General features: G+C 42.6%; 4 protein-coding genes across 7 annotated transcripts in view; 2 read left to right on the top strand and 2 right to left on the bottom strand.

Moving 5' to 3' along the window:
• The window catches only part of LOC6053284 (guanine nucleotide-releasing factor 2), a 136,403-nt gene extending 129,059 nt beyond the window's left edge, over positions 1–7,344 (bottom strand). Inside the window, exons 1-2 of one of the 4 annotated variants that reach the window (XM_038255692.1) lie at positions 7,140–7,344; positions 6,392–6,884 (exon numbers count right to left, since the gene is read on the bottom strand). In XM_038255692.1, coding sequence (XP_038111620.1) covers positions 6,392–6,482 — 91 coding nt within the window. In that variant the 5' untranslated portion in view covers positions 6,483–6,884; positions 7,140–7,344. Of the gene's footprint in view, positions 1–6,391; positions 6,885–6,950 lie in introns of all 4 variants that reach the window. The other 3 variants (XM_038255681.1, XM_038255672.1, XM_038255669.1) reach the window with 3 other exon arrangements.
• Positions 7,345–7,949: 605 nt separating this feature from the next.
• Positions 7,950–8,701, top strand: LOC6049219 (ubiquitin-like-conjugating enzyme ATG10). The gene is made up of 2 exons (XM_001865984.2): positions 7,950–8,336; positions 8,395–8,701. The coding sequence occupies exons 1-2, from the start codon at positions 8,003–8,005 to the stop codon at positions 8,682–8,684; spliced, it is 624 nt and encodes a 207-aa protein (XP_001866019.2). The 5' UTR covers positions 7,950–8,002; the 3' UTR covers positions 8,685–8,701.
• Positions 8,702–9,841: 1,140 nt separating this feature from the next.
• LOC6049218 (xylulose kinase) lies at positions 9,842–16,847 on the top strand. Its single transcript, XM_001865983.2, has 3 exons — positions 9,842–10,229; positions 14,993–15,114; positions 15,173–16,847. The coding sequence occupies exons 1-3, from the start codon at positions 10,179–10,181 to the stop codon at positions 16,632–16,634; spliced, it is 1,635 nt and encodes a 544-aa protein (XP_001866018.1). The 5' UTR covers positions 9,842–10,178; the 3' UTR covers positions 16,635–16,847.
• Positions 16,767–22,290, bottom strand: LOC6049217 (splicing factor 3A subunit 1). Its single transcript, XM_001865982.2, has 3 exons — positions 22,065–22,290; positions 19,882–21,995; positions 16,767–17,004 (listed from the first exon to the last, which is right to left on the bottom strand). Exons 1-3 carry the CDS (start codon positions 22,186–22,188, stop codon positions 16,903–16,905), a joined length of 2,340 nt encoding a protein of 779 aa, XP_001866017.1. The 5' UTR covers positions 22,189–22,290; the 3' UTR covers positions 16,767–16,902.
• Between the last annotated feature and the right edge of the window lie 1,532 nt (positions 22,291–23,822).

The following is a 23,822-nucleotide window of genomic DNA, read 5'->3' on the forward strand; positions in this document are numbered from 1 at the left end:
AAAAACTTACGCACGTGGGTGTACAGATTACGGAGTAAAAGATAATCGAATTGTTCACCTAGCGCTCACATGTGTTCCTGGACCAAGTCGCTTGCGAAAACACAAATGAAAACTCCTCCTCTGTTATCTCCTTCAAAAGCCTTTAACAATGAAAGTGGTACCAACTGATTACAGCAGATCCCCGCTCAGCTTCAGTACGAATGAAACCGCAATCAACTGGTAACCGAATCCTCTCACCATTTATCATCCCACACACACACGCCGAGCCTCACCCTGGTGAGATACGGAGAGGTGTGCTAAACTGGTCCGATTACACGTGAATCAGTGCGTCGTCCTCGTCGTCTTCTTCTTCTCCACTGTTGGAAGTCGACCTGACCGGTCTAGTCCAGCCCAAGTACCACCAAGTCTGTTGTCATTACACACCCTAGCGGATTAAGTGCGGAGGTTGTTCAGACTGCGACGATGATTCATGGTTTGAACAAGCTCCTCCCGGAGAGAGGTGTCCTGTTTCTTCGTTTCGGTCGACGACATCGAATCAGGTGTAGGGTTTCTGGTCGTTGTGTTTTCCCTGCTCCATATTGGGGCTTGTATCAGGTCCACCTATCATCCCACATGCAGTCGTCTTGTTCTGGTTAGTCACGTTTGCCATTTTTAGGGCAACTTTCCATGAATCATGCATTCATGCATTCTTAAACTCTTAAACTAACAATTTTTCGTCCAAACCAAGAAACCAACAAAGTGTTATGGGCTTAGTCTTTCATGTAACTTTGTGTGGCAGCAAGTTAACTGAACGACGACCAACAAAAAAAAGTAACCACCAGTGCGTAGCCAAAGAAAAACGTTGAAAATTGAATCAAAGCGGTGCGCATAACGCCGAACCACATTCACCGGAGCGAATTCCCGGGGGCGGCGGCTTTTTTCGTGATCCATTTTTTCTTCCTGTGTTATTTTTTTACTTTCGTTTGTTTCTTTTTGTTGTTGTTTAGAGTTATATTAGAAGGAAATGCGTTGCACTTGGTCATGTTGGGGGGTGTGTTGTGTGTTTTAATAAACAACGCTGTTTTTGCTAAATGGTACACATTATCTAATGTGACTTGTAGTTCTTACGTCAAGGTTGAACATTTACATGATCGAAGCGCCTCATAGGGCTAGCCAACAACTAACGTAGAGTCGACTTTTATTTACTTTTTTTAAGAGAATGCCCTTTTTTGTTATTGTATATTTTTGCCCGAAGCCCGACAACTACAGACTAAGTCTCGTGGCAAGGCAAGACAGTGAGCAAGAGAGCAACTCTCTTGCCTCCGTATGCTTTCTCGTTTTCTTTGCTTTGCTCCGAAGAAAGAGTAAATTGAGCTAGCGGGAACGGAGCAGAGAAAAGGGCAGAAATCACGTGGGAAAGAGAATTGCTCGTTTACTCACTGTCTTTGCACTGTTTGCAGCATAGGTATCCTTTCGCCCTACCATAGTTCCATTCCAATATCTTTGATGGTCAAATCAGCATTACTTTTTAGGGTTGCAGCATAAATTTCATTTAAAAAAAATCACACTTCAATGTTTGTTTAGCTAAGTTTTTTTTTTAATACAGTCCAGACTCGATTATCCAAAGGCCTTGGAAAAAATCACTTTACATAATCGAATCACATTTTTGTTTCTTACATATGATTGTTGAGCCCATAAACTATGCAAATTTTGAGAAAATGCAGTTTGTAATTCAAAAAAACAATCACTATTTGGCTAAAACGTGGATGCAGATCTCGAATTAAGCGTTAAAAGCAAGAAAATAAAAAAAAATCCAAAACATTTGTTTGTACAAGATTTGATTAAGTCCCATACAAATCTTCGGATAATCAAACTTGGAATAAACGAAACTTCGAATAATCGAAACTTCGGATAATCGAGTCTGGACTGTATAAGCTGAGTATGGAACTTGGAAAGAACGCGGTTTCACACTTTTTTCGTGATTCCATTCAAGAAAAGTTTTTCAAATTCTAAGTTTCTAAAACTTTAACATTCTAAAAATCTAATATTTTAATACTCCAAAATTCTTAAATTCTTAAATTATAAAATTGTTTAACTCTAAAATTTAATGATTTTCTTTTTCAAAATATTTTTTTTATAATTTTCGACTATTTGATTATTTTAAATTAAGGCACTTAAATTGTCTTATTATAAACTATTTTTTAGATAGTAAATGGTCTTAATATCCAAAAATACACCGTAAGAATACATTTATTAAGTTTGTTTTAGATACCGATGAAAATGAAAAATACTTTTTTCGTGCTATGAAAAGGCGGTCAAAATTTATATGGCCGTGTTGCTGATTTTATGAAAAAAATATATTTCTATCAAAAAAATGTAAATGGGTCAATGTCAAAGTGTAAACAAAGGGTATATTCTGCTCATTTCTAATGTAAAAATCAAATGTCGTGAGCAGGATAGACTCTTTGTTTACACTTCGACATTGGCCATCGCCATTGTCGGAAAAAAATCTGAAAAAATACTTCGCATTGACTTATTTTTTTAAGAGATTAAAATATTATTTTCGAGGAAAAGAGAATTTGATTTATGAAACTATGCTCTATGCCAAAAGAAGACATTTTGAAGAAAAATGTTATTCCATACTTTTTGTCGGACTTGTCATACAAAATGGGCACCTGTGTAATGGAAAATTGGTATCTTTAGAAGGGATCTTCTGATCGATTTGGTGTCTTCTGTAAAGTTGCAGGTTTTGACTAGAACTTTTCAGAAAAAATAGGTATACGGACAAATAAATTTTCCATTGTTTTTATATGACGTCACTGAAAGTTTAATTCCTAAAAAAAATGTTTATTTTTTTATGTGATTGTGAGTTATATCTTTTACTTTAGAGTTTTAGAAATTGAAAATCCTTGAACCAGAGATATGATTTTTTGGAAAAATTGTGTAAAAAATATTATCAGAGCAGTTCTCTAGGATTTCGGTCATTCGATTTTTTTTGTATTTTTTAATCCGACTGAAACTTTTTTGGTGCCTTCGGTATGCCCAAAGAAGCCATTTTGCATCATTAGTTTGTCCATATAATTTTCCATACAAATTCGGCAGCTGTCCATACAAAAATGATGTATGAAAATTCAAAATCTGTATCTTTTGAAGGAATTTTTGATCGATTTGGTGTCTTCGGCAAAGTTGTAGGTATGGATACGGACTACACTGGAAAAAATAATACACGGTAAAAAAATTTGGTGATTTTTTTTAACTTTTATCACTAAAACTTGATTTACAAAAAACACTATTTTTAATTTTTTTATTTGATATGTTTTAGAAGGCATAAAATGCCAACTTTTCAGAAATTTCAGGTTGTGCAAAAATCACTGACCGAGTTATGAATTTTTAATCAATACTGATTTTTCAAAAATCGAAATTTTGTCGTAAAATTTTCAACTTCATTTTTCGATGTAAAATCAAATTTGCAATCAAAAGTACTTTACTGAAATTTTGATAAAGTGCACCGTTTTCAAGTTATAGCCATATTTAAGTGACTTTTTGAAAATAGTCGCAGTTTTCATTTTTAAATTAGTGCACATGTTTGCCCAGTTTTGAAAAAATTTTTGAAAAGCTGAGAAAATTCTCTATATTTTGCTTATTTGGACATTGTTGATACGACCTTTAGTTGCTGAGATATTGCAATGCAAAGGTTTAAAAACAGGAAATTGATGTTTTCTAAGTTTCACCCAAACAACCCACCATTTTCTATCGTCAATATCTCAGCAACTAATGGTCCGATTTTCAATGTTAATATATGAAACATTTGTGAAATTTTCCGATCTCTTCGAAAAAATATTTTGGAATTTTCAAATCAAGACTAACATTTCACAAAGGCCAAACATTCAATATTACGCCCTTTTAAAATGTTTGTCTTGATTTGAAAATTCCAAAATATTTTTTCGAAAAGATCGGAAAATTTCACAATTGTTTCATATATTAACATTGAAAATCGGACCATTAGTTGCTGAGATATTGACGATAGAAAATGGTGGGTTGTTTGGGTGAAACTTAGAAAACATCAATTTTCCTGTTTTTAAACCTTTGCATTGCAATATCTCAGCAACTAAAGGTCGTATCAACATAGTCCGAATAAGCAAAATATAGAAAATTTTCTCAGCTTTTCAAAATATTTTTTCAAAACTGGGCAAACATGTGCACTAATTTAAAAATGAAAACTGCGACTATTTTCAAAAAGTCACTTAAATATGGCTATAACTTGAAAACGGTGCACTTTATCAAAATTTTAGTAAAGTACTTTTTGATTGCAAATTTGATTTTACATCGAAAATGAAGTTGAAAAATTTTACGACCAAAATTTCGATTTTTGAAAAAATCAGTATTGATTAAAAAATTCATAACTCGGTCAGTGATTTTTTGCACAACCTGGAAATTTCTGAAAAGTTGGCATTTTATGTCTTCTAAAACATATCAAAAAATAAAAAAAATTAAAAATAGTGTTTTTTTGTAAATCAAGTTTTAGTGATAAAAAGTTAAATAAAAAAATCACCTAATTTTTTTTACCGTGTATTAGTCCGTATCCATACCTACAACTTTGCCGAAGACATCAAATCGATCAAAAAATTCCTTCAAAAGATACAGATTTTTGAATTTTCATACATCATTTTTGTATGGACAGCTGCCGAATTTGTATGGAAAATTATATGGACAAACTAATGATGCAAAATGGCTTCTTTGGGCATACCGAAGGCACCAAAAAAGTTTCAGCCGGATTAAAAAATACAAAAATTAAAATTGAAGAAAAAAGACCGATTTCGTAGAGAATTGCTCATCAATCAAAATTCAAAAAGTTTTTCTAGATGCCAATTTAAATTTGTTGGGTTTTCAAATTAGCCATTTTAAGATATTTTTTCGATCTTTTTTGCAATTTTAAAACACTTTATAAAATATTTTCGAAAAACTGAGAAAATGTCCTACAATTTCAATGTAAGGCTTTGTAAATCGAACTGCTGGTTGTTTCAACTAGCGATATCTTGGAAACTGGTGTTTCGATTTACAATTTTTTTTAAATGAAACTTTAGCGAAATTTTACGCTTTTTTCAATAAAATAATTTCTAAATTATAGATTCCTGATTTTTTTTTTCAGAGAGGGGATTGACTGAGGTGGCGCACCCCATCCAGAACTTCGGTAGCACTCGCTGGAGCCAATCGTCGATCAACTCCATCTTCGCCATCCTGTGGACGTCGTCAGTCGGGTGCGAATGCGATTCAGTAATTATCACTTTTGCTGAAATTCGGCAATGAACAAAAAACATTGCTGAAAAATCAGTAACTGCATATCTGTCAAACTGAAATGTCACTTTTGACATATTGTTTGGATGCTGCTGAGAGAAGATTCTCTTTCAAATGTGTAGATTGATGAAATAAATGTATAAATAACAGTACACAGCAAATAAAGTAGTAATCCAGCTGCGTGTAAAAGGCCTGGGTGTAAAATAAAGTTTGCATTATTTTATGAAATTCTGTGTAATATTACACCCTAAAATATGTAGCCCATCAGTATGGGAAACCTACTTGATCAAAATGTCAAGCTCACATATACGTTTATCCTTTCCATTTTTCATCGGTCTGATGGCCGAGCGGACTAAGACGCCAGTCCTTACTGTAGGTGCTGGGTTTGAGTCTCATCGGTTGCAACTTTTTTTTGTGTATACAAAAATTGTACATGCAGCGTGTAATATTAAGTGTCTTTTTTGACGAAGGTGATGTGCATGCTTTTGCATGCGATTTTACCATCGGATTTTTTGCTGTGTACTGGAAACACTTTTTATGGCACGCAAAATCAAATTTTTATTACTGAAATAATAGCAGCGATTGCTGAATCCTCAGCAAAGGGTCTGTCAAAATAATTTGACGTTTCTTTTGCTGAAATTTCATTTTATTTGGATACCATTTTACTGAAATTACATTAAACTATCAGTCAATGTGGCAAATGTCAGTTAACTGAGAATTCAGTAAAATCTCAATTACTGAATCGTTTATTAAAAATGAAGTTGATGAAAATTCAGTAAAACTTTACTGAATTCAAGCGAAAAAAATTGATGTGTGGGTTGAAAACTAAATCACCAAAATCCGTAACCCCAGAACTCATCGCTGTCTAGCGCATCATAACTAAAACATATCTCAACGCGCGATAAGCTTGTTTGCCCAACACTGACCCATCAACATAAAACTCAACGTTTCACAGTAGCATAATTTCAGCACAGCCGAACTTTAGAACCTTCTCTCAAGTGGACGCGGCCCGCATCTATGTAGCAGCTGATGATTTGCCTGTAGAGATTACCAAACAACGAGTAGGGGGCGCTCTTGAGATTTTCAAAACTTATGTAGAGGATTGTAAATCACTCACCATTTAGGTTGGTGCTGCTGGGGGTGGTTCCGCCTGGTCCCGTGGTCGTCGACGCCGGAGCGCTGGACCGCTCACCCTTTGGAGTGGCCATGACGGTCGGTTTTATATCCGGTGTTGAAAGTGGTTTGCTGATTCTACGCCGATACTCGTTCTAGCTACATAGGTGTATCCGTTCCTGGATGTAGTAGAACTTTGACTTCTTCTTTTTTCTCACTTTTGGTACAAACTTCTTCACTATCACTTCCGTTGTGGAAACTCTCAGCACTCTTTTCTGCGAATCATACAACTCTCTTACACATGTCGTTCGCCATTCATTGCTTCACATCTGGGCATCGCACACCCCCGCTGACTCTGACTCGTAACTCGTTGAGGGCCCCCGGGGAAGAAGCCGCCAGCCAAGCTTCCTGCCCAAAACTCACACTCTCACAAGACTTGGACTTTTCGAGAGCTTTATTCCCGTGCAATAAATCTGCGGACGACCGTGTGACCTTTTCTGCAAAGAAAAACGGAAATCTCAGCTTCCGCCCTGGCCAACCCCTTTCGGAAGCAAGTGCACTACCCGGAGCGGTGGATATTCTAGCACTATATCTGTGTATGACTTTAAGCTGGCACAACACACACACCCTGACACACCGAGACACACTCACTCCAGACCGGAGCTCTCCGAGAAGGGCGCGCGCACACACGCACTTTTTCTCCGCCAAGGGGTTTCGGGGTCCACTTTTTTTTTGTTGGCTGGAATTCTAACCAGACAGCGATTCCCGTTCAGCATCCAACCGGGCCTATCCGGCGCGATCTCCAGTTGGTGGCACTTCCGCCCAGTCCGGCGATCATTTTGACGCACTTTTCAACCGAACGCGACCGCACTTTGGGAGGACTTTTCAACTTTTTCCTGGCGAACCGACCGAAAAATCTTGTATGTAAATTATTTTCATCTTCTCGAATACAAACTATGCCAAGAGAGGACGGGTGTTTACTCGAGGTGGGTTCTAAACGACGGATTTATCTACTTTGATAAATTACTAAGAAAGAAACATCAACGACTGAATTCCTAATAAAAACTATCCTTAAAACATGCTTGACATTACTTTTAAAGCTAAACTTAATTCAAGAACTATTATTCTTACAAAACTGTTTTATAAACACCCATTCTTACTTGTTCTGGTAGCTCGATGACGCAAAAAATCGACCAAGAGAGAGGAAAACCTACCAAATAAGGAGAGCGAGAGAAACCGGAGAAGCGACTTGTCCCTTGAAGCAACGCGAAACGTCAACAAGTTCCTAATGCAGCAATTTTGGTTAAGTATACAGAACTATTGAAACTAAATAGTAGAGGTCCCTTAACAAACCTTTCTTAGGATACGCACTACTGTTGTATTGTTACTAACAATTATTCGACATTTACCTAAAATAAAAATAAACACTCGAATTTACCCCTCAACAAGCATTATAAGTCAATCTATCAAATGCCATTTACAAACAAATCCAAATCTCTGCAAACTACTGAAAACTCGCAGCACTCCGAACACAACCTGCACAGACTTCCTATCAAAACACAACAACAGCTGTCAAACCGGCACTCCCGCAACCGAGAAAAGTAAACAAACAACGATGACCGACGGCACGCTAACGCAGGCGACCTTCGCCACCGCGGCGAAACAGTTCCTGGAGCTGTCCAACAAATACCAGGACAGCTGGGAGCTGGTTCAATCCCCCACCTGGCCCCCGTATTTGCGAAAATCGGTGCAACAGCAGCTGACGCGACTAACCGAAACGACCGACGTCGACGATGATTTCGCAGAATTCGAAGAAGTTGAACTAGAGGAAGATCCGTCTGCGGCGCAGGTGGACACCGTTACGACGGACCTGTACCGGTTCGAGTACCACGTGGTGTACAGCATAAGCTATCAGGTGCCGGTGCTGTACTTTAACGTGTTCAAGTCGGGTAATAAACGACTCGAGGTACAAATCCTAACCGAATCTAACACGCCCTAATCTTACAGACGGGACCCTGTTGCGGCTAGAGGAAGCGTGGTCCGGCTTTACGGAACTTGCCGGCGAAAGCAGTGAGCAGTTGCGCCAGACGCTCACGCAGATGGAACATCCGGCGCTGTTCAAGCCCTTCCTGGGACTGCACCCGTGCAAGACGGCCAACGTGCTGCGGGCGCTGCCCGACAGTCAGAACGCCATCGTTTCCTTTCTGTCGATTTACGGGCCGTACGTAAACCTGGAGCTGGATCCGCGATACGGGCTGACGAGCGACAAACAGAATGAATCTGGAGAGAATGAATAAAGTTTCCCTAACACCGACGTCGACTTTCAGTACCTAGTAGATTTCTGAATCTGTGTTATGCAGTAGTGCAATGAGATCTTGTTAGGTCAGGTTCACACTCGCTTCTGAATTCCACAAGATTCGACGTTGATTTCTGGATCTGTGTTGAGCAGTCATGCTATGAGTTCTTGTTAGGTTATGTCCACACTCGATTCTGAGTTCCATAATTTTTAAGGTCGTTGCAATAAGTTCTTGTAAAGGCTTCACACTGGTTCATTTTGACGCTGAATTCTGGATCTGTGTTGCTCAGTCATGCAATGAGTTCTTGTTAGGTTAGGTCCACACTCGTTTCTGAGTTCCGCAACTTTTGACGTTTCTTTCTGGATCTGTGTTGTGCAGTCATGCAATGAGTTATTGTTAGGTTAGGTTCACACTTGCTTATGAGTTCCATAACCTTTGAGGTTGCTGCAATGAGTTTTTGTAAAGGCTTCACACTGGTTCCACAACTTTCGACGCTGATTTCTGGATCTGTGTTGTGCATTCATGCAATGAATTCTTGTAAAGGCTTCACAATGGTTCATTTTAACGCTGAATTCTGGATCTGTGTTAAGCAGTCATGCAATGAGTTCTTGTTAGGTTAGGTCCACACTCGTTTCTGAGTTCCGCAACTTTTGACGTTTTTTCTGGATCTATGTTGTGCAGTCATGCAATGAGTTATTGTTAGGTTAGGTTCACACTTGCTTATGAGTTCCAGGTTGCTGCAAAGAATTCTTGTAAATGCTTCACACTGGTTCCACAACTTTCGACGTTGATTTCTGGATCTGTGTTGTGCATTCATGCAATGAATTCTTGTAAAGGCTTCACACTGGTTCCACAACTTTTGACGTTGATTTCTGGATAAGTTCTGTGAAGAGAAAATTAAATTTAATAAAAACCTAAACAGTTCAAAGTTCTCCAACAAACCTTGTCAATCCCCCGAGGGAATACCTGAAATAGAAAAGGTAAACAATTAATTGTCATTCAAAATCTGCAGAACACAATAAAAACATTAAATTAATTTTATTCTTAATATTATTATATTAACAACTAATTTCATTTGTTAGAAATCATGCAAAACCCAAAACACCGGCCGCCTAAAGGGCGCGTTCCAGCCAAAACAAACCCGCAACACAAGCGCACGGCACAAGAAATGTCAGTACAAGTTCTTCTGCTCACCAGCGAGCATCGCGTTTCGTCGGCGGCACTCCACAACACTCCAGGCGCCTGGACCCTCGACCCTCAAAGTGGCGTGGTCCCAAGTCACAGCCCCGTCGTCAGCCCCGTTACTTGCTTACCAAAAGTACATAGCCGGTCATCTTAACAGTTAAGCAAAAGTTGTTGTTGTTTTTGTTGTGATTTATTGCCTTATCCGAAAACGCTAGAAAATTTTCAACCTTCCGAAGCAGGAAACCGGTGTCTGTGATTTTGAGTTATCCGAAACAGAAGCTCTGCCAGCTACTCTTCCAGCCAATCGCCATGCAGTCCGAAAACGAGACATATCTTGGGTTTGACCTAAGTACCCAAAAGGTAAAGCGCCCTCCGACGTCACTTGCAAAGTGATTTGCAGTGAAATTTCTGTTTACGTGTTCACTTCACCGGGTTTGACTTTAATTTAACATTTGTGTTATCTCACGGCTTGCTGTGCCGTAATCTGTTTTGTTTATAAACCGAGGTTCTTATCACCGGGAATTGCCAGGCTCATAGGAGTGGCAATTGATGCTGTTCAACGGCAGAATCTTGTATAATATGTTAATAAAACCAAAGCCGGTGAAACGTAGCGGCTTCAAATTTAAAACACATTTCTAAATTGCTGCGGCAATAAACTATCGTCACGAAGAGATTCTCAACCGGAGTTTGCAGAACTCCAACACAATGGGAAGCATGAACTCTTTCTGCTAGCGAAACCTCTTCAAACCGTTCTCATTAGGAATCTACCTGTATACCATCAACGTTTCCCATTGTATTCCGCTTTTGAAGGCAGCGCCAGAGGAAGTAAATTAATGCAAAATGCTAAACAAACGACTTCTCGGCCGAACCCCTCCAGGGAAGGCAAATTTCTTTACCCCGATCGACCTGTTGGATCAATAAATGGTAGTAGGCGGGTGTTCTGCTTGACAAGTGTGGACTCTCGTTACACGGTGAAGGTGAAAGTATGATGTCATGGGTAGTTAATTGCGTGTGTGATGTGTTAAGTACTTTATTGCCCGTTCTTGATTGAAGCCATAAAATGAGATAACAAGACTTTTTTTATATTTGAAAATAGAACATAATTCAAAAACTGTTATTTATGATTTAAAAAACATAACAAACGTGAACCAAACACGCTTAAAATCATTTTTAATAACAAGATAATAACAATTTTACAAGACAATATTTTACCATGGATCCACTGTGCTTCCCTTGGAACGACCTGTCATGCAAGATACTTTCTGTCACAAAAGAGGGGTTCACAGCGATTAAGCTTATTTTTACCAGCACAGTGGCACTTTTTACATTTCGCATTCGCATTCGCATGGAGATGGTACCCTTAGCGGGTTACAGACTGGATTTCGTCATGTGTGATGGCTCGCTCTCTTCAGAGTTCGATTTCTCAAATAGACTTTTCTTTGTATGTTTTTATTTGGATGTAAAGAAGCATTTTTTTTTTTCATTATTTTTTTTCCTTCAAGTCTCCATAAAATTTTACGGGCTGGTCATAAAATATGGGTAACGGAAACCGGGGTGACTTTGATAGGTTTGAGATTTTTCCGCAAAAGGAAGAGTACAAATTAAATACGTATGGAATCATACTGACCGTGGTAGAGTTCTTGTAGAAAAAGTTATCATAAATTTTTAAAAGTTGAAAAAGTTAGTTAATCATAACTTTAAAAAAATAGATAACTAGTGTTATTTTAATATTCTCAAAGGGTCATTATTTTCTCCGTGAACATGAATTTCAATCAGAAAACGGAATGCATTTTCGGATTCTTTAGACAATTTTCCTTTAGAAGAAGATAACATAAATTTGTAAATAATAAATATTATACGTATTTGATTTTGAAACATAATTCATAAAAAAAATCCAAATTTGTAGGCATTTTCAGCAGAACAAATTTAATATAAAATGTTAAAACTTTCGATTCGTGCTTCGTATTAAGTTTAAAATGCAATATGAATCGATAATTTAAAAAAAAACTGATTTCAACGAATTTCAGACAAATTTTTTTAAACAATTTTACCTCAAATTCATATGTGGGTCATTCCAGGTCAACTGGGTACACTTTTGGACGCGACCTTCACCAATTTGGACCAAACTTGGAGGGAACGTTCATCAATCGATATTTAACAGAAATCCCAAGTTTGGTGCTGATTGGACCATCCCTCTATTTTTGGTACCGCCCTCTTTTATGGTGATTTTCTAAAAAACTTTTTTTTTCTTTTAATCATAACATTGTAACTATTTGTGCAAAACAATTTGTACAGGTTGCATTGGATAGAAAATTGTCAAAGGAATTCGATAAAAATAAAATTTAAACCCTTAAACCCTTAATTGGGTCCTAAAATTAAGCTTAAATTGGGTCCTAAAACGAAGCTTAGATTGCTGATATTATTGGTTACAGCGATAGAGGATTTGCAGCAAAGCTAAAAGACACCTGTCGTCACCTATGAACCAATAGCGTTAACATATGATTTTTTGAAAAAATGTGTTTTTCCTTTATAACCTTCATTTTTATAAAACTTATACCGGATTCGGATGAGAAAATTATTTCCAACAATTCGAAGTACAACTTTCCAATATTTGTTTGATTTTTCTATGAGAAAACTGTAAATTTAGTAAAAGATAGTAATTTTAACTATTTGGCAAGAAAGTCTGTTAAAAATCAATCAAAATGGTTGAATATACATTAACACATTTGTTATCAACTATATAACTGTTTATTTCATTGATATATACGGGGAAACTAATTTTTTCGTGTTCCAAAACATGTTTTTTAAAGAAATAGTAAACAATTTTTTGCGCGCCCAAAACTTGATGTACATTATTTTAAAGTAAAATTTTTTCCTCGTCTTTTGCAACCACTTTCATCAACATTAATGCAGGGAATCATGAGAAATAAGCGATTTTGTTCTTCAATCCGTCAGAAAGGAATATGATTTTTGGCAAGTAACCTCATTTTGGCGCCACCTACATTTGAAACACAGGCGCGCTGCAAAACCTCAATAAAGTTTATTTTTCTGAGTACAATGACCCTTTGTACGACCACAAAGAGTTTAAAATGGATTTTTAAATCAATTTTGAAAAATTAACCTCGCGGTCCTTTTTGACAGAAAAGCTCCTACTTGATAGCTCGTTCCAAGGGGACCATAGTTGATCCATCGAAAAATGTTGTCTTGCCAATATATTGTTTGCCTTAAAATGAAAAAAAGTGATCAGAAATGGTTTTTAATCGTGCTTTTTACCGTTGTACATTTAAATTGACATAAGGCTTTTGTACCCAATTTAACAAAAAAATAAACTATCACTTAAAAGTCACCTCGGAATTCTTAATAATAATTTCCAACGCAACAATTTCTTTAAGCGCAATTGGGTCCTAAAATGAAGCTTAGATTGCTGATATTATTGTTTCCAGCGATAAAGCTTATTTTTCTGAGTACACCGACCCTTTGTACGACCACAAAGAGTTTAAAATGGATTTTTAAATCAATATTGAAAAATTAACCTCGCGATCCTTCTTGACAGGAAAGCTCCTACTTGACAGTTCGTTCCAAGGGGACCATAGTTGATCCATCGAAAAAATGTTGTCTTGTCAAAAAAAATTTTGCTTTAAAATGAAAAAAAGTGATCAGAAATGGTTTTTAATCGTGTTCTTTACCGTTGTACATAAAAATTGACTTAGGGCTTTAGTACCCAATTGAAAAAACTTGTTTCAGTTCAAGTCTCTTCTTTCATCCCGTGATTGCCAGCAAGAGCATTCTCTTTCAATCACTCATTTTCTTTTCCACGTGCACATACACTCGCCGGAAGATTCTTTTGTTTTCTCAGTAAATCGCCGTTAAACTGCATTGGCAATTTTCTTTTTTGTGGCTACGCTCTGTTGAGGGGAAATGATTGTGACATCTGGTGAGAGACAAAATGAGAACGTCACGCGGGATTGTGTAAACACGAGATAGAGACCGAGAGTCCTTGATGCTGAGAATCTGGTGACGGAAAGAAGGGCAGTGAAAGTTGGGAGATGAGATTTTGGGCGGGATAGTAGTAGTCGCTGAGAGTTGAAAGTGTGATATTTTTACAACCCTGGGTACACGGAAAAAAACCCGAATTTGCTTAATTAACTTTTTATCACTAAAAGTTGCAAATAAGCAATTGAGACTTTGGAAATCGGACAGATAGTTTTTGAGAAACAACCTCACAAAGAATGTGAATCAATGAAAATGAGTTAAATTTTAAAGTTTTGAAATTATTTTTAATGAAAAGATCAAAAAAAATCACAAAGGTTTCCAAAATGTCATCAGTTGAAAATTACAGGCTAATCAATTTTTGTGAGGCCAGCAGTTTAAGAGAGAAAATTGTAGGAAATTTTCGCTGCCTTTCATAATTCTTTTTTCATGATATTTTTTCTTCAAAAAATAAAAAAAAATCTTCGGAGGCTTCAAATAATCAAGTTGGGACTGTACAATATAAAAAGGCATAAGTACAAATTATATCTAAACTCATCCAATTTGCAAATTCTGGAGAGAAAAAAATCACAATATTTCTTTTAAAAAAACATTATCATATTTTTGAAACCGTTTGTTGCATTCTAACCACTAGCGTGCCCAGCATCTTGAGGAAGGTGGGACAATTATATGGACGTTTTGCCAATTACGTCGTTTAAGAAAACCCCCTGACCAAATTAAGACCAAATTTCTGAGGATGGTGGGGCAGCTGCCCCATGTTGCCCTACCCTGTGCCCGCTAATGATTCTAACGATCCCAACGGTATATCAAAATCTAGGGACATTCTGGGAAAAAAATTGTAGGTCTCCTGATAATTCAATAATTTCACTAGAAAAAAAGTACTATCAAACTACGAAATCTAAAAACAATAAAATGATGGTGATTTTAACCTTGATTTATACAGTAATTTCTTAATAGTAATACTAAATTTTAACGCTTTTGTCTTTTATATATTTTGTAAAGATATCCGTAAAAAAAATTCCAAAATGTCGCGATTCCCCTTAAACACTATTCTCAGTGGCCAGCCCCACCTCCTTACATCTACCGCAGCGAACATTCATCGCAACAAACTAAACCCTTGCTTGTCATTTCAGCTAAAAGCCGTACTGCTCAACACCCGGCTGGAGAATGTGGCCCACGCCGAGGTCAAGTTCGACTCCGACCTGCCAGAGTTCCGCACCAGCGGCGGTGTCAACGCCGGCGCCGCCAAGAATGAGTAAGACTGGTGGTTTCTTCTGCGATATTTTGAGGTTAACATGATTTCGATCTTCCAGGTTCTACGTCCAGCCGGTGATGTGGGTGAAGGCGCTGGACATGGTGCTGGATCGGTTGGTGGTTCAGGGCGGGGACTTGAGTACGGTGATGGCGGTTAGCGGGTCGGCCCAGCAGCACGGTTCGCTGTACTGGTCACGCAGTGGACTCCAAACGTTGCGGAATCTGGACGCGGACAAGTTCCTGCACACGCAGATTGACGATTCAGCGTTTACGGTGCACCGGACGCCAATCTGGATGGACGGGACGACGGGCGAGCAGTGCGAGCAGATGGAGGAAGCTGTTGGGGGTCGGGACAAGATGGTGGAGATTACGGGATCCAAGTGTTACGAGCGGTTTACGGGACCACAGATTCGGAAGGTGTTCCAGCAGCGGCCGGATGTGTACCGGAATACGGAGCGGATTTCGCTGGTGAGCAGCTTCTTGGCGTCGATCTTTTTGGGGGATGTTGCTCCGATTGACTTTTCCGATGGGTCGGGGATGAATCTGCTGGACATTCGGCAGCGGGCGTGGTCCGATGTTTGTTTGACGGCATGTGCTCCCAATTTGGACGCCAAGCTGGGAACTCCGGTGCGGGCGGACTCGGTGATTGGATCGATCGGGCAGTTCTTCGTCCAGCGGTACAACTTCAACACGGGCTGCAAGGTTGTCGCTTTCACTGGAGATAATCTGTCCGCGCTGGCGGGAATGACCATTGGCCAGGACTGGCTAGCGTTATCGCTGGGAACCAGCGACACGCTCATGATGAAACTCAACGAACCGCCGAATCTCCAGGAAGGTCACGTTCTCGTTCATCCGACGGAGGATGGTTTCATGGGGTTGCTCTGCTTCCGGAACGGTTCCCTCGTGCGTGACATCTTCAAGCGTGCCGAAGCCAACGACAACTGGGAAAACTTCAGCGAACTGCTCGATTCAACTCCGCGTGGCAACTTCGGCAACATGGCCCTGCACTTCATCTCCAAGGAGATCATCCCGCCCGTCAAGGGATCGCTCCGCTGGAACAAAACCTCCAGTCTGGAGTCATCCGAGTCCGCTCGGGGAGTGCTCAAGTACAGCGCGCCCCAAACCGAAATCCGAGCCCTGGTCGAGGGTCAAATGTTGACCCGGAAGGCGTTCGCAACGGAAATGGGCTTCTCGTTTGGGGAAAACACCCGGATCTTGGCCACCGGTGGCGCCTCCGCCAACCGGTCGATCCTGCAGGTCTGCTCGGACGTGTTCAACGCCCCGGTCTACATCCAGCAGACGACGGAGGCGGCCCTCGTCGGGGCGGCCTACCGCGCCAAGTACGTGCTGGAGAAGTCGCGCGGCCTGCAGCGGTCGTACTACGATTACGTAACGCAGCTGCTGCCGGAGCACAGCGTGACGCGGGTTTGCGATCCGGCCCAGGACAGCAGCGACATCTACGATGGGATGCTCGAGCGGCAACGCCAGATGGTGGGATATCTGAAGGAGCACCAGGACTGAGGCTTACGGAAGGGGGTAGACTTGCAACGAACATTCCAGTTTATATTCTTTATTTTTTGTCTCTATACAGACAGGTTTAGCATTAAATACTACGGGCTTTCTTTTATTCGTAACAAACAACTTCGTAACTAGTTGTGTTTTTATTAATTGTTAGACATGTTATATTTTTGATACGATAGAATTGTGTAATAAAATGCTTTCGATACACCTAAACATTTTTTTGCTTGAATTGTGTAGGAAAATAAGTTTGGAAAATGGGATTTACCTTTTACTTCTTGCGGCCACCACGTTCCTTCAGCTGCAGATGCACGGTTGCTCCGCTCAGCAGGTTGTAATAGGCAACGGTGTTGCTGTCCTTGAAGAACATGCCCTGCAAAAAAGAACGGTGCAAATTTATAGTAAATCGATAATCGCAACAATATTTTGTTCATTAACGGCTAAAAACGTTGTTTACAAACTAGCGTATGCGGACGGATGCAAAATTGAGACTCAATTTATGTGACTGAACTTCTCGCCAAAAGCTGGAACCTTCAGCAACATTCATCCTTCTCCTGTTCTAAATGCTAACATTATTTTGCGTTATTTCTTCTGTTGATGTTTTAAAGGCTTTGGAGGAAGTGGCGTTGGACTCGCTCAGATGTCTCTTTAGCTTTACGCAACTTTGATTAAGCTCTATCGAGCGTTGCACATACACATACCAATCAGCAAAGCGCACCAGGTACGCGTGCTGTAGCAAGAAGACGCTTCCATCTTTCTCGGTCTTGGGCTGCTACTCTCCAATTTCCATGGTTACAGATTTTCCGGATATCACCATTCACTTGATCTCCCCACCTTGTGCGCAGTTTCCCTGCTCTCCTGCCTGCTCCGCCAGCTGGTTCGGCGCGGTCAAAAAGCAGTCTGACAGGCTGGCTGGCGGCTGGTGGCGATGGTCGGTTCTTCAAGAAACGCGTGCAGTTCGTGGTTCATAAGTCTTCACCACACTCCGTCAGACACGTGCACTCCACCGTAGATCGTTCTAGCACCTTCCGTTCGAAAACTCTAAGGACACGTTCGCCCTCCTGCCGCATCGTTCAGGTCTCGTGGCCATAGAGAACTACCGGTCTAACTGGTGTTTTGTACATCTTCAGCTTCGTGCGGCGTTGCACTCGATCCGATGTGAAAGTTCTCCGTCAGGTAGGTATGATTCCCAGCAAAAATACGAGTCCGGATCTCTTTGCTGGTGTCGTTTTCGGCGATTACCAGCGACCCCAATGACACGAACTCGTTCACCTCCTCCAACTCATCACCACCCACAGTTAGAGGGGTGAGACTTGGGGGGCCGACATCCTTCGAACCCACTCCTCTCATGTACTTCGTCTTCGTCGTATTTATGCCAAGTCCTACACGCCTTGCTTGTACCTTCAGTCGGGTGTAGACGTCCTTCACCGTCTCTAGGTTTCTTGCCACAATGTCGATGTCATCAGCAAAAGCAAGCAGCTGGTAAGACTTGTTCATAATCGTGCCACTCGTTTCGATGCTCGCCCTTCAAATAATGCCCTGAAGAGCGACGTTGAATAGCGCACACCATGCCGCAGCCCTCGGCGTGATCCAAAGGGTTCCGCTAATCACCCAGAAACACGCACGTGACACATCACACGATCCAAGGTAGCCTTGATCAACCTAGCCGGTTTATCTGGGAAACCGTTCTCGTGCATAATCTGCCATAGTTGCTCGAGGTCGACTGTATCATAGGCCGCCTTGAAATCGATGAAGATGTGATGTGTGGGCACGTTGTACTCACGGATTTGTCGGAGGCACAATATTTGGTCAGTGGTAGCGCGTGCTCCAGTGAAGCCCGCTTGGTAGGGCCCCACCGAACCTCCTTGCATGGGGTGACAGCCGACGGCAGAGGATCTGGGAGAGGATTTTATAAGCCGCGTTGATAAGCGTGATGTAGTTGCCGCAGTCTAGCTTATCGCCCTTTTTGTAGATGGGGCACACGACGCCATCCATCCATTCCTCCGGTAGCTTCTCCTCCTCCCAGATCTTGGAGATCACACAGTGAAGCGCCCCGCCAGTTTCTTACCTTTAAATTTAAAAAGCTCACCGGGTAACCGATCCTTGCCGGAAGCCCTGTTGTTCTTCAGCTTGCACGATAATCTTCCAAAGTTCGTTTCTTTTGACTGAATCGTACGCCGCCTTGAAATTGATTAACAGGTTGGTCATCGTTCTCAGCTTGCTCCACAGAATTTGAAAGATTACTTTGTACACTGAGTTGAAGATTGTGATGCCTCGATAGTTGGCACAATCGAGTCTGCCCTTTCTTGTAGATTGGTGTGATGAGTCCGTCTAACCAATCGGTCGGACACTGTTCTTCGCACCAAATGCGCTGTACGATTTGGTGCCGAGTCTCGATCATCCGTGCGCTCCCGTGCTTGAAAAGTTCAGCCGGAAGTCCGTCCTTTCCGGCAGATTTCCCATTCTTGAGCTAATTTAAGGCTTTAGCCACGTCCTCCAACGCAGGCGGTTCTACAGCTAATCCATCATCCTCGTCGCTTGTTTTCTTACACCGTTGACAGTCGCTTAAAACCTTCGATTATCGCTCGCTTTGTATCGTGCTTGCGCTTCGGCAGTGCCCTTTCGACGTACTTTCGTTCTTTTCGGCGGTTGGTTCGTTTCTCGACTCTTCGCAACTCACTGCATCGGTCACAGTCCTGGCCTCGGTAGCGGTTGATCAGTCTGTAGGTGAAGAATTTGCCCTTTATTCTCAACACGCAGCTTCGGTCATTGACCACCTTCCACTACGAAACCGACTCCGTACATCGCCTTTTCGCCGCCACTGTAGTAGATGTGGTACTTGAAAGAAGTGTTGACGATAGGATCCGCCGCCGTGAATTCTCGCTCTCCATGATCGAACGTTCGAACTTCCTGGATGGCGGCCACATGAATGTTCAGCTTATGCAGCTTCCGGGCAAGAAGGCCAGCACGTGCTGGATCTGTGTGGAGTTCGAACGTTCCAAGTACCGAGATTCCAATCGTTGTCCTTTTTACATCGCCTGGTCTGATGCCGATTTATCCGTCCTGAATTTCCTCTTTTGTTTTGACAATCTGAAGTTTTTGAGAGACTTGCAGTTCCACATTCCGGACTAGTACAACAGATTGAGAGACATGCAGTTCCACGTTCCGAGCTTCCAACCGTTAGACCGCTCCAAACCCCAGGCTTGAAAAATAAAAGTGCATCGATTAGCCAACAACCAACAAAACGTACCTCGTAGAAGATCTTCTGCTTCGCCGGTGGCATGCCCGTTTCCGCCTGCAGTTTGCCCTTCATCACGGTCACGCTGTCCGTTAGCTGCAGCTGCATCGAGATGGTCTGCCCGCTCAGCTTCCACTCGCTCTTCTCGGTGAGGTTGGGGCACTGCACCTGGATCGTGACGGGGCCCTTGTGGCGCTGCATGAAGACGGACTCCTCGATGAGGTGATCCTCGCGGGACTTTTTGTTTGGCGGTTCGGCGTCCAGATCGATGTTGGGCGGTTGTTGTTGCTCCGGGTGGTTCGGGTTTTGGGCCATTGATGGGTGGGGTGGCATCGGGGGGACGCCGAAGCCGACGTTGAACGGGGGTGGCATCATCGGGGGCGGGCCCATTCCCATGCCCATCTGCATCATCATCGGGACGGGGGGTTGTTGGTGGTGTTGTTGGGGTTGCTGGTGTTGGATTGGTTTTGGGGGTGGTGGAGCGTGTTGTTGGGAGGATTGTTGGTGTTGTTGCGGTTGTTGGGAGGGTGGTTTTGGTGGGGCGAGGGCCACAGTTCCGGGGATCGGTTTTGGGCCGATCTTTTCCTTTTCTTCGTCCGTGATGAGTCCCTTGCTCTTGTGGATTTGATGGATCTGCGCTTCCAGCGTGATGTTGGCGCGTGCGGCACGAGTGGCCGCTTCCACGCTGGACGTGTGCCCGTCCCAGGTGACGCGATCGTCCTTTTTGGTTTCCTCCTCGCCCAGTTTCTTACCGATGGCGGCTTCTTCGTCACCGACACCGAAGATATCGGTACGACGTTCAGCGAGCTGCTTCAAGCTAGCCTCGATTGCGGCGCCCGGAGCGTAGACGTTCTCCTGGGCGACCTTCTCGATGTGTTTGTCGCGTTGCTCGACCCAGCGTGGATCCAGCAGACCGATGCGCATATGCTCCGACACCTTCGAGGCCGGAATCTTCTCGCCGGTGATGGGCGAAATAAGATAATCGTCCCCGACTGGAGCTGGGGGTTTCTGGATCTTTTGGGCCTGCTTGGGATCGTACTTTTTGACGATGACCTTGTCGTGCGTTGGCGGCGCGATCGGCGGAGGCAACGGCGCCGGCGGAACCGCCTTGCCACGCCCAGGTCGCTCCGATTCGTCGTCATCGCTCGACGATGACGACTCGTCCATGTCCTGAACTTGGTTGTTGTCCCGTCGCGAGCCCTGCCCAATACGGTTCTCCATCTTGGACAGCTTGACGTTTCCGCTCGGGCGATCGTCGTCACTTTCCTCATCGTCACTCTCGATCTGCATCTCAATGTCGTGATCTTCCTCGTTCAGCCGTTCCTCCATCAGAACGCGCGCCCCGACCTCGTCCGGAGTCGTTGGCGGCGGGAAATTACCCGACTCGTACGGCTGATAGTCTACAACCTCAACCACGACAAAGTCGTGCCAATCAATCTGGGCGTACGCGACCCGCTCCCGCTCGACCTTCTCCTCCTCGCGACGCCGCTGCATCTCCTGGTGCTTGTTCCAATTCGCCCGGTACTTGACCTGCTCCAGGACCACGTTCATGCTGCTCCTGCCCGACGTACTCTCAATCTTCAGCTTGTTCATCAGATCCTTCGGCGGCACCAGGATCTTCGTGTACTGCTCCAGCAACTTGGTAAAGTACTGAAACAGCGAGTGCTGCGGTCTCAAAAAATCAAACTGATAGTTCCGCTGCTCCCGGTTCATCAAATTCGTCAAAAACAACCGCCCGTTCCGCGCCACAAACTGCGCCGTCAGCTTCACAATGTCCAAATCGAGCGCCGAAATCGACGGCGGATCCGCAATGAACTCAAACTCCGCCGGCGCGTCCTTCGGCACAAACTGCTCCTCCCGCACCGCCTTCAACAGCTCCTGCTGCTTCAGCTGGGCCGCCGCACTGGCCGCACTCTTCAGCTGCTGAATCCCGCTCGGAACCACCGCCGTACTAACGTCGTTCCGCCCCTCCCGAATCTCCCGCACCTTGTGCTGGTAGTACGCATGGTACGGATCCCCAGCGCTCAAAAAGTTAAACTTCGGATTGCCCAACTCGTTCTGCCGGATGCGACTCTCAAACTCGGGCCCGTTCCGCGCCACAAAACTAGCCGTTTTGTCCACGATATCTGCAAGTAAACAAACCCAAAGTAAGCCACGAACAGAACGATTGCAAACGTCGTCGCACGAAAACTCACTTCGAACCTCCGGCGGAGGGTAGATGATGCCGACGATCGGGCCCGACAGCGTCGGTGCGGAAGGATTGTCCCCGCCGGCGTCCTCCGGTTCCGGCGAAGCCTGGCTCGCGATCACGTCGGTCATGGTGCGGAAATGGGTGCGAAAGTAACTTGAAATAAATTTGTTTCCGAGGGAAAACACGAGCCGCGGATGAGAGAAACAAGACGCTTCGAGTCGATTGAAAATTAAAATTTGACAGCGGGGTCAAGGTGGAAAGGAGAGGGAAGGTAAACGCGAAATTTGTCTGTACATTGAGTGTGAATTGTCTGCAGCGAATCTAAATCAAGTACTACACGCCCGTTAAAAATTACTCAAAGTCTTTTGAATATCGAGAAATAAAAAAGAAAGATGTGAGCCGGTAACATGGAGTTAAACTTTCGCAACTGTCATGGTAAACTTCACAGAAGCTTAGATGAAAGATAAACTCCATGTTGCACTTTTAATTTCTCGATTCAGGAACAATAAAATCATAAATAAAAATAAAAAGAGATCTTGTTTAAAGTCTAGTCCGGCCTACACGCCAGTAATGTTAAAAATAAACGCTCCGGTGACCCCATTTAAATCCCATTTAAAATTCAAATGCAGAGCGCCAGCCTAGGCGCCAGCTGCTGTTGCGTTCAAAATCAAATTATAAGCTCTACAGCATTGCCTTGGCGTTCTCGATTGCGAGAATCCTACTCGAAATTAGGTGTCCGAAGGCTTGATTGTTGAGGCAATTGCAAACCTCTTTTTACACCTTAGCTTCCATCCATCTCGGGATTCGAACTGACGACCTTTGGATTTTTAGTCCAACTGCCTACCAGCGACTCCACCGAGACAGGGAGACGAATCCTACACCTGGACTGAGCTATCGACCTAACCCTCTATAGGTTAGACTGGGGCCAACATTTACTTCCCCGTCCGACGGAAGGCATGGTCAGACATATCTCGTCTCGAAAAATGCCACCGGGACCGTCTGGGAACGAATCCAGGCCGACTGGGTGAGAGGCAATCACGCCTACCCGAGATATCTCCGCAACTAATGATCCGATGTTCAATGTTAAGGGCCGGTAGAAAGAAAGGGGGAATGTTTCATGTTTTATGTAAAGGCTAGTACGGAGTTCGGAAGGAAAGGGGTCAAGAAACAGCTTTACGAACGGCAGAACAAAAGAGAGGGAACGTTTTCTTGAGGCTTTTCTTCACCCTCTCTGGCTTGCTTTCGCTACCGCTGCTGCTCATAAGGCTTTCTAGGCCCAGTGAAAAAATATAATTTAACTCAAAAATGACGAATTCCTCGTCACAGTGTCCTAATGCAAACAATGATCGAGCTGTACACTGATAATCAACATTACACACTGTTCAGTTCACCTTTACACACTTGTATGGGATTTTTCAGTTCAAGTATGATAACACACTTTCGTGTAATCATACTTGAACTGAAAAATCCCATACAAGTGTGTAAAAGTGAACTGAACCGTGGGTAATGCTGTTTACCAGTGTAGCTGTCACAGCCCTGCGAAGTATGTTGGCTGACATATTGGGCAGTCAGTCAAATAAACCAGCTAGAAGTCGCTAGACAAAAAAAATTTGCTAGAAAGAGATAGGAAACCTGATGCAAACAAACGTCCAGCTGTTATGTAAACATACTTTGAATGTGTTGGTAAATTTCTGACTAGAAAGCCTTATTTGAAATATTTTGAAAAAAATAAATCAAGACTAGTAATATTGAATGTTTGGCC

This window comes from Culex quinquefasciatus, chromosome 1 (assembly GCF_015732765.1).
Source record: "Culex quinquefasciatus strain JHB chromosome 1, VPISU_Cqui_1.0_pri_paternal, whole genome shotgun sequence".
NCBI lineage: Eukaryota > Metazoa > Arthropoda > Insecta > Diptera > Culicidae > Culex > Culex quinquefasciatus.

Excerpts from the sequence above, each read along its gene's own strand:
- LOC6049217 (XM_001865982.2), bottom strand. The coding sequence starts at position 22,188 with ATGACCGACGTGATCGCGAGCCAGGCTTCGCCGGAACCGGAGGACGCC. Across the intron at positions 21,996-22,064 it reads CCCTCCGCCGGAGGTTCGAA|ATATCGTGGACAAAACGGCT; the intron begins GTGAGTTTTCGT and ends GTTTACTTGCAG. Across the intron at positions 17,005-19,881 it reads AGCAGAAGATCTTCTACGAG|GGCATGTTCTTCAAGGACAG; the intron begins GTACGTTTTGTT and ends TCTTTTTTGCAG.
- LOC6049219 (XM_001865984.2), top strand. The coding sequence starts at position 8,003 with ATGACCGACGGCACGCTAACGCAGGCGACCTTCGCCACCGCGGCGAAA. Across the intron at positions 8,337-8,394 it reads CTTTAACGTGTTCAAGTCGG|ACGGGACCCTGTTGCGGCTA; the intron begins GTAATAAACGAC and ends CTAATCTTACAG.
- LOC6049218 (XM_001865983.2), top strand. The coding sequence starts at position 10,179 with ATGCAGTCCGAAAACGAGACATATCTTGGGTTTGACCTAAGTACCCAA. Across the intron at positions 10,230-14,992 it reads TTGACCTAAGTACCCAAAAG|CTAAAAGCCGTACTGCTCAA; the intron begins GTAAAGCGCCCT and ends TTGTCATTTCAG. Across the intron at positions 15,115-15,172 it reads GCCGGCGCCGCCAAGAATGA|GTTCTACGTCCAGCCGGTGA; the intron begins GTAAGACTGGTG and ends TCGATCTTCCAG.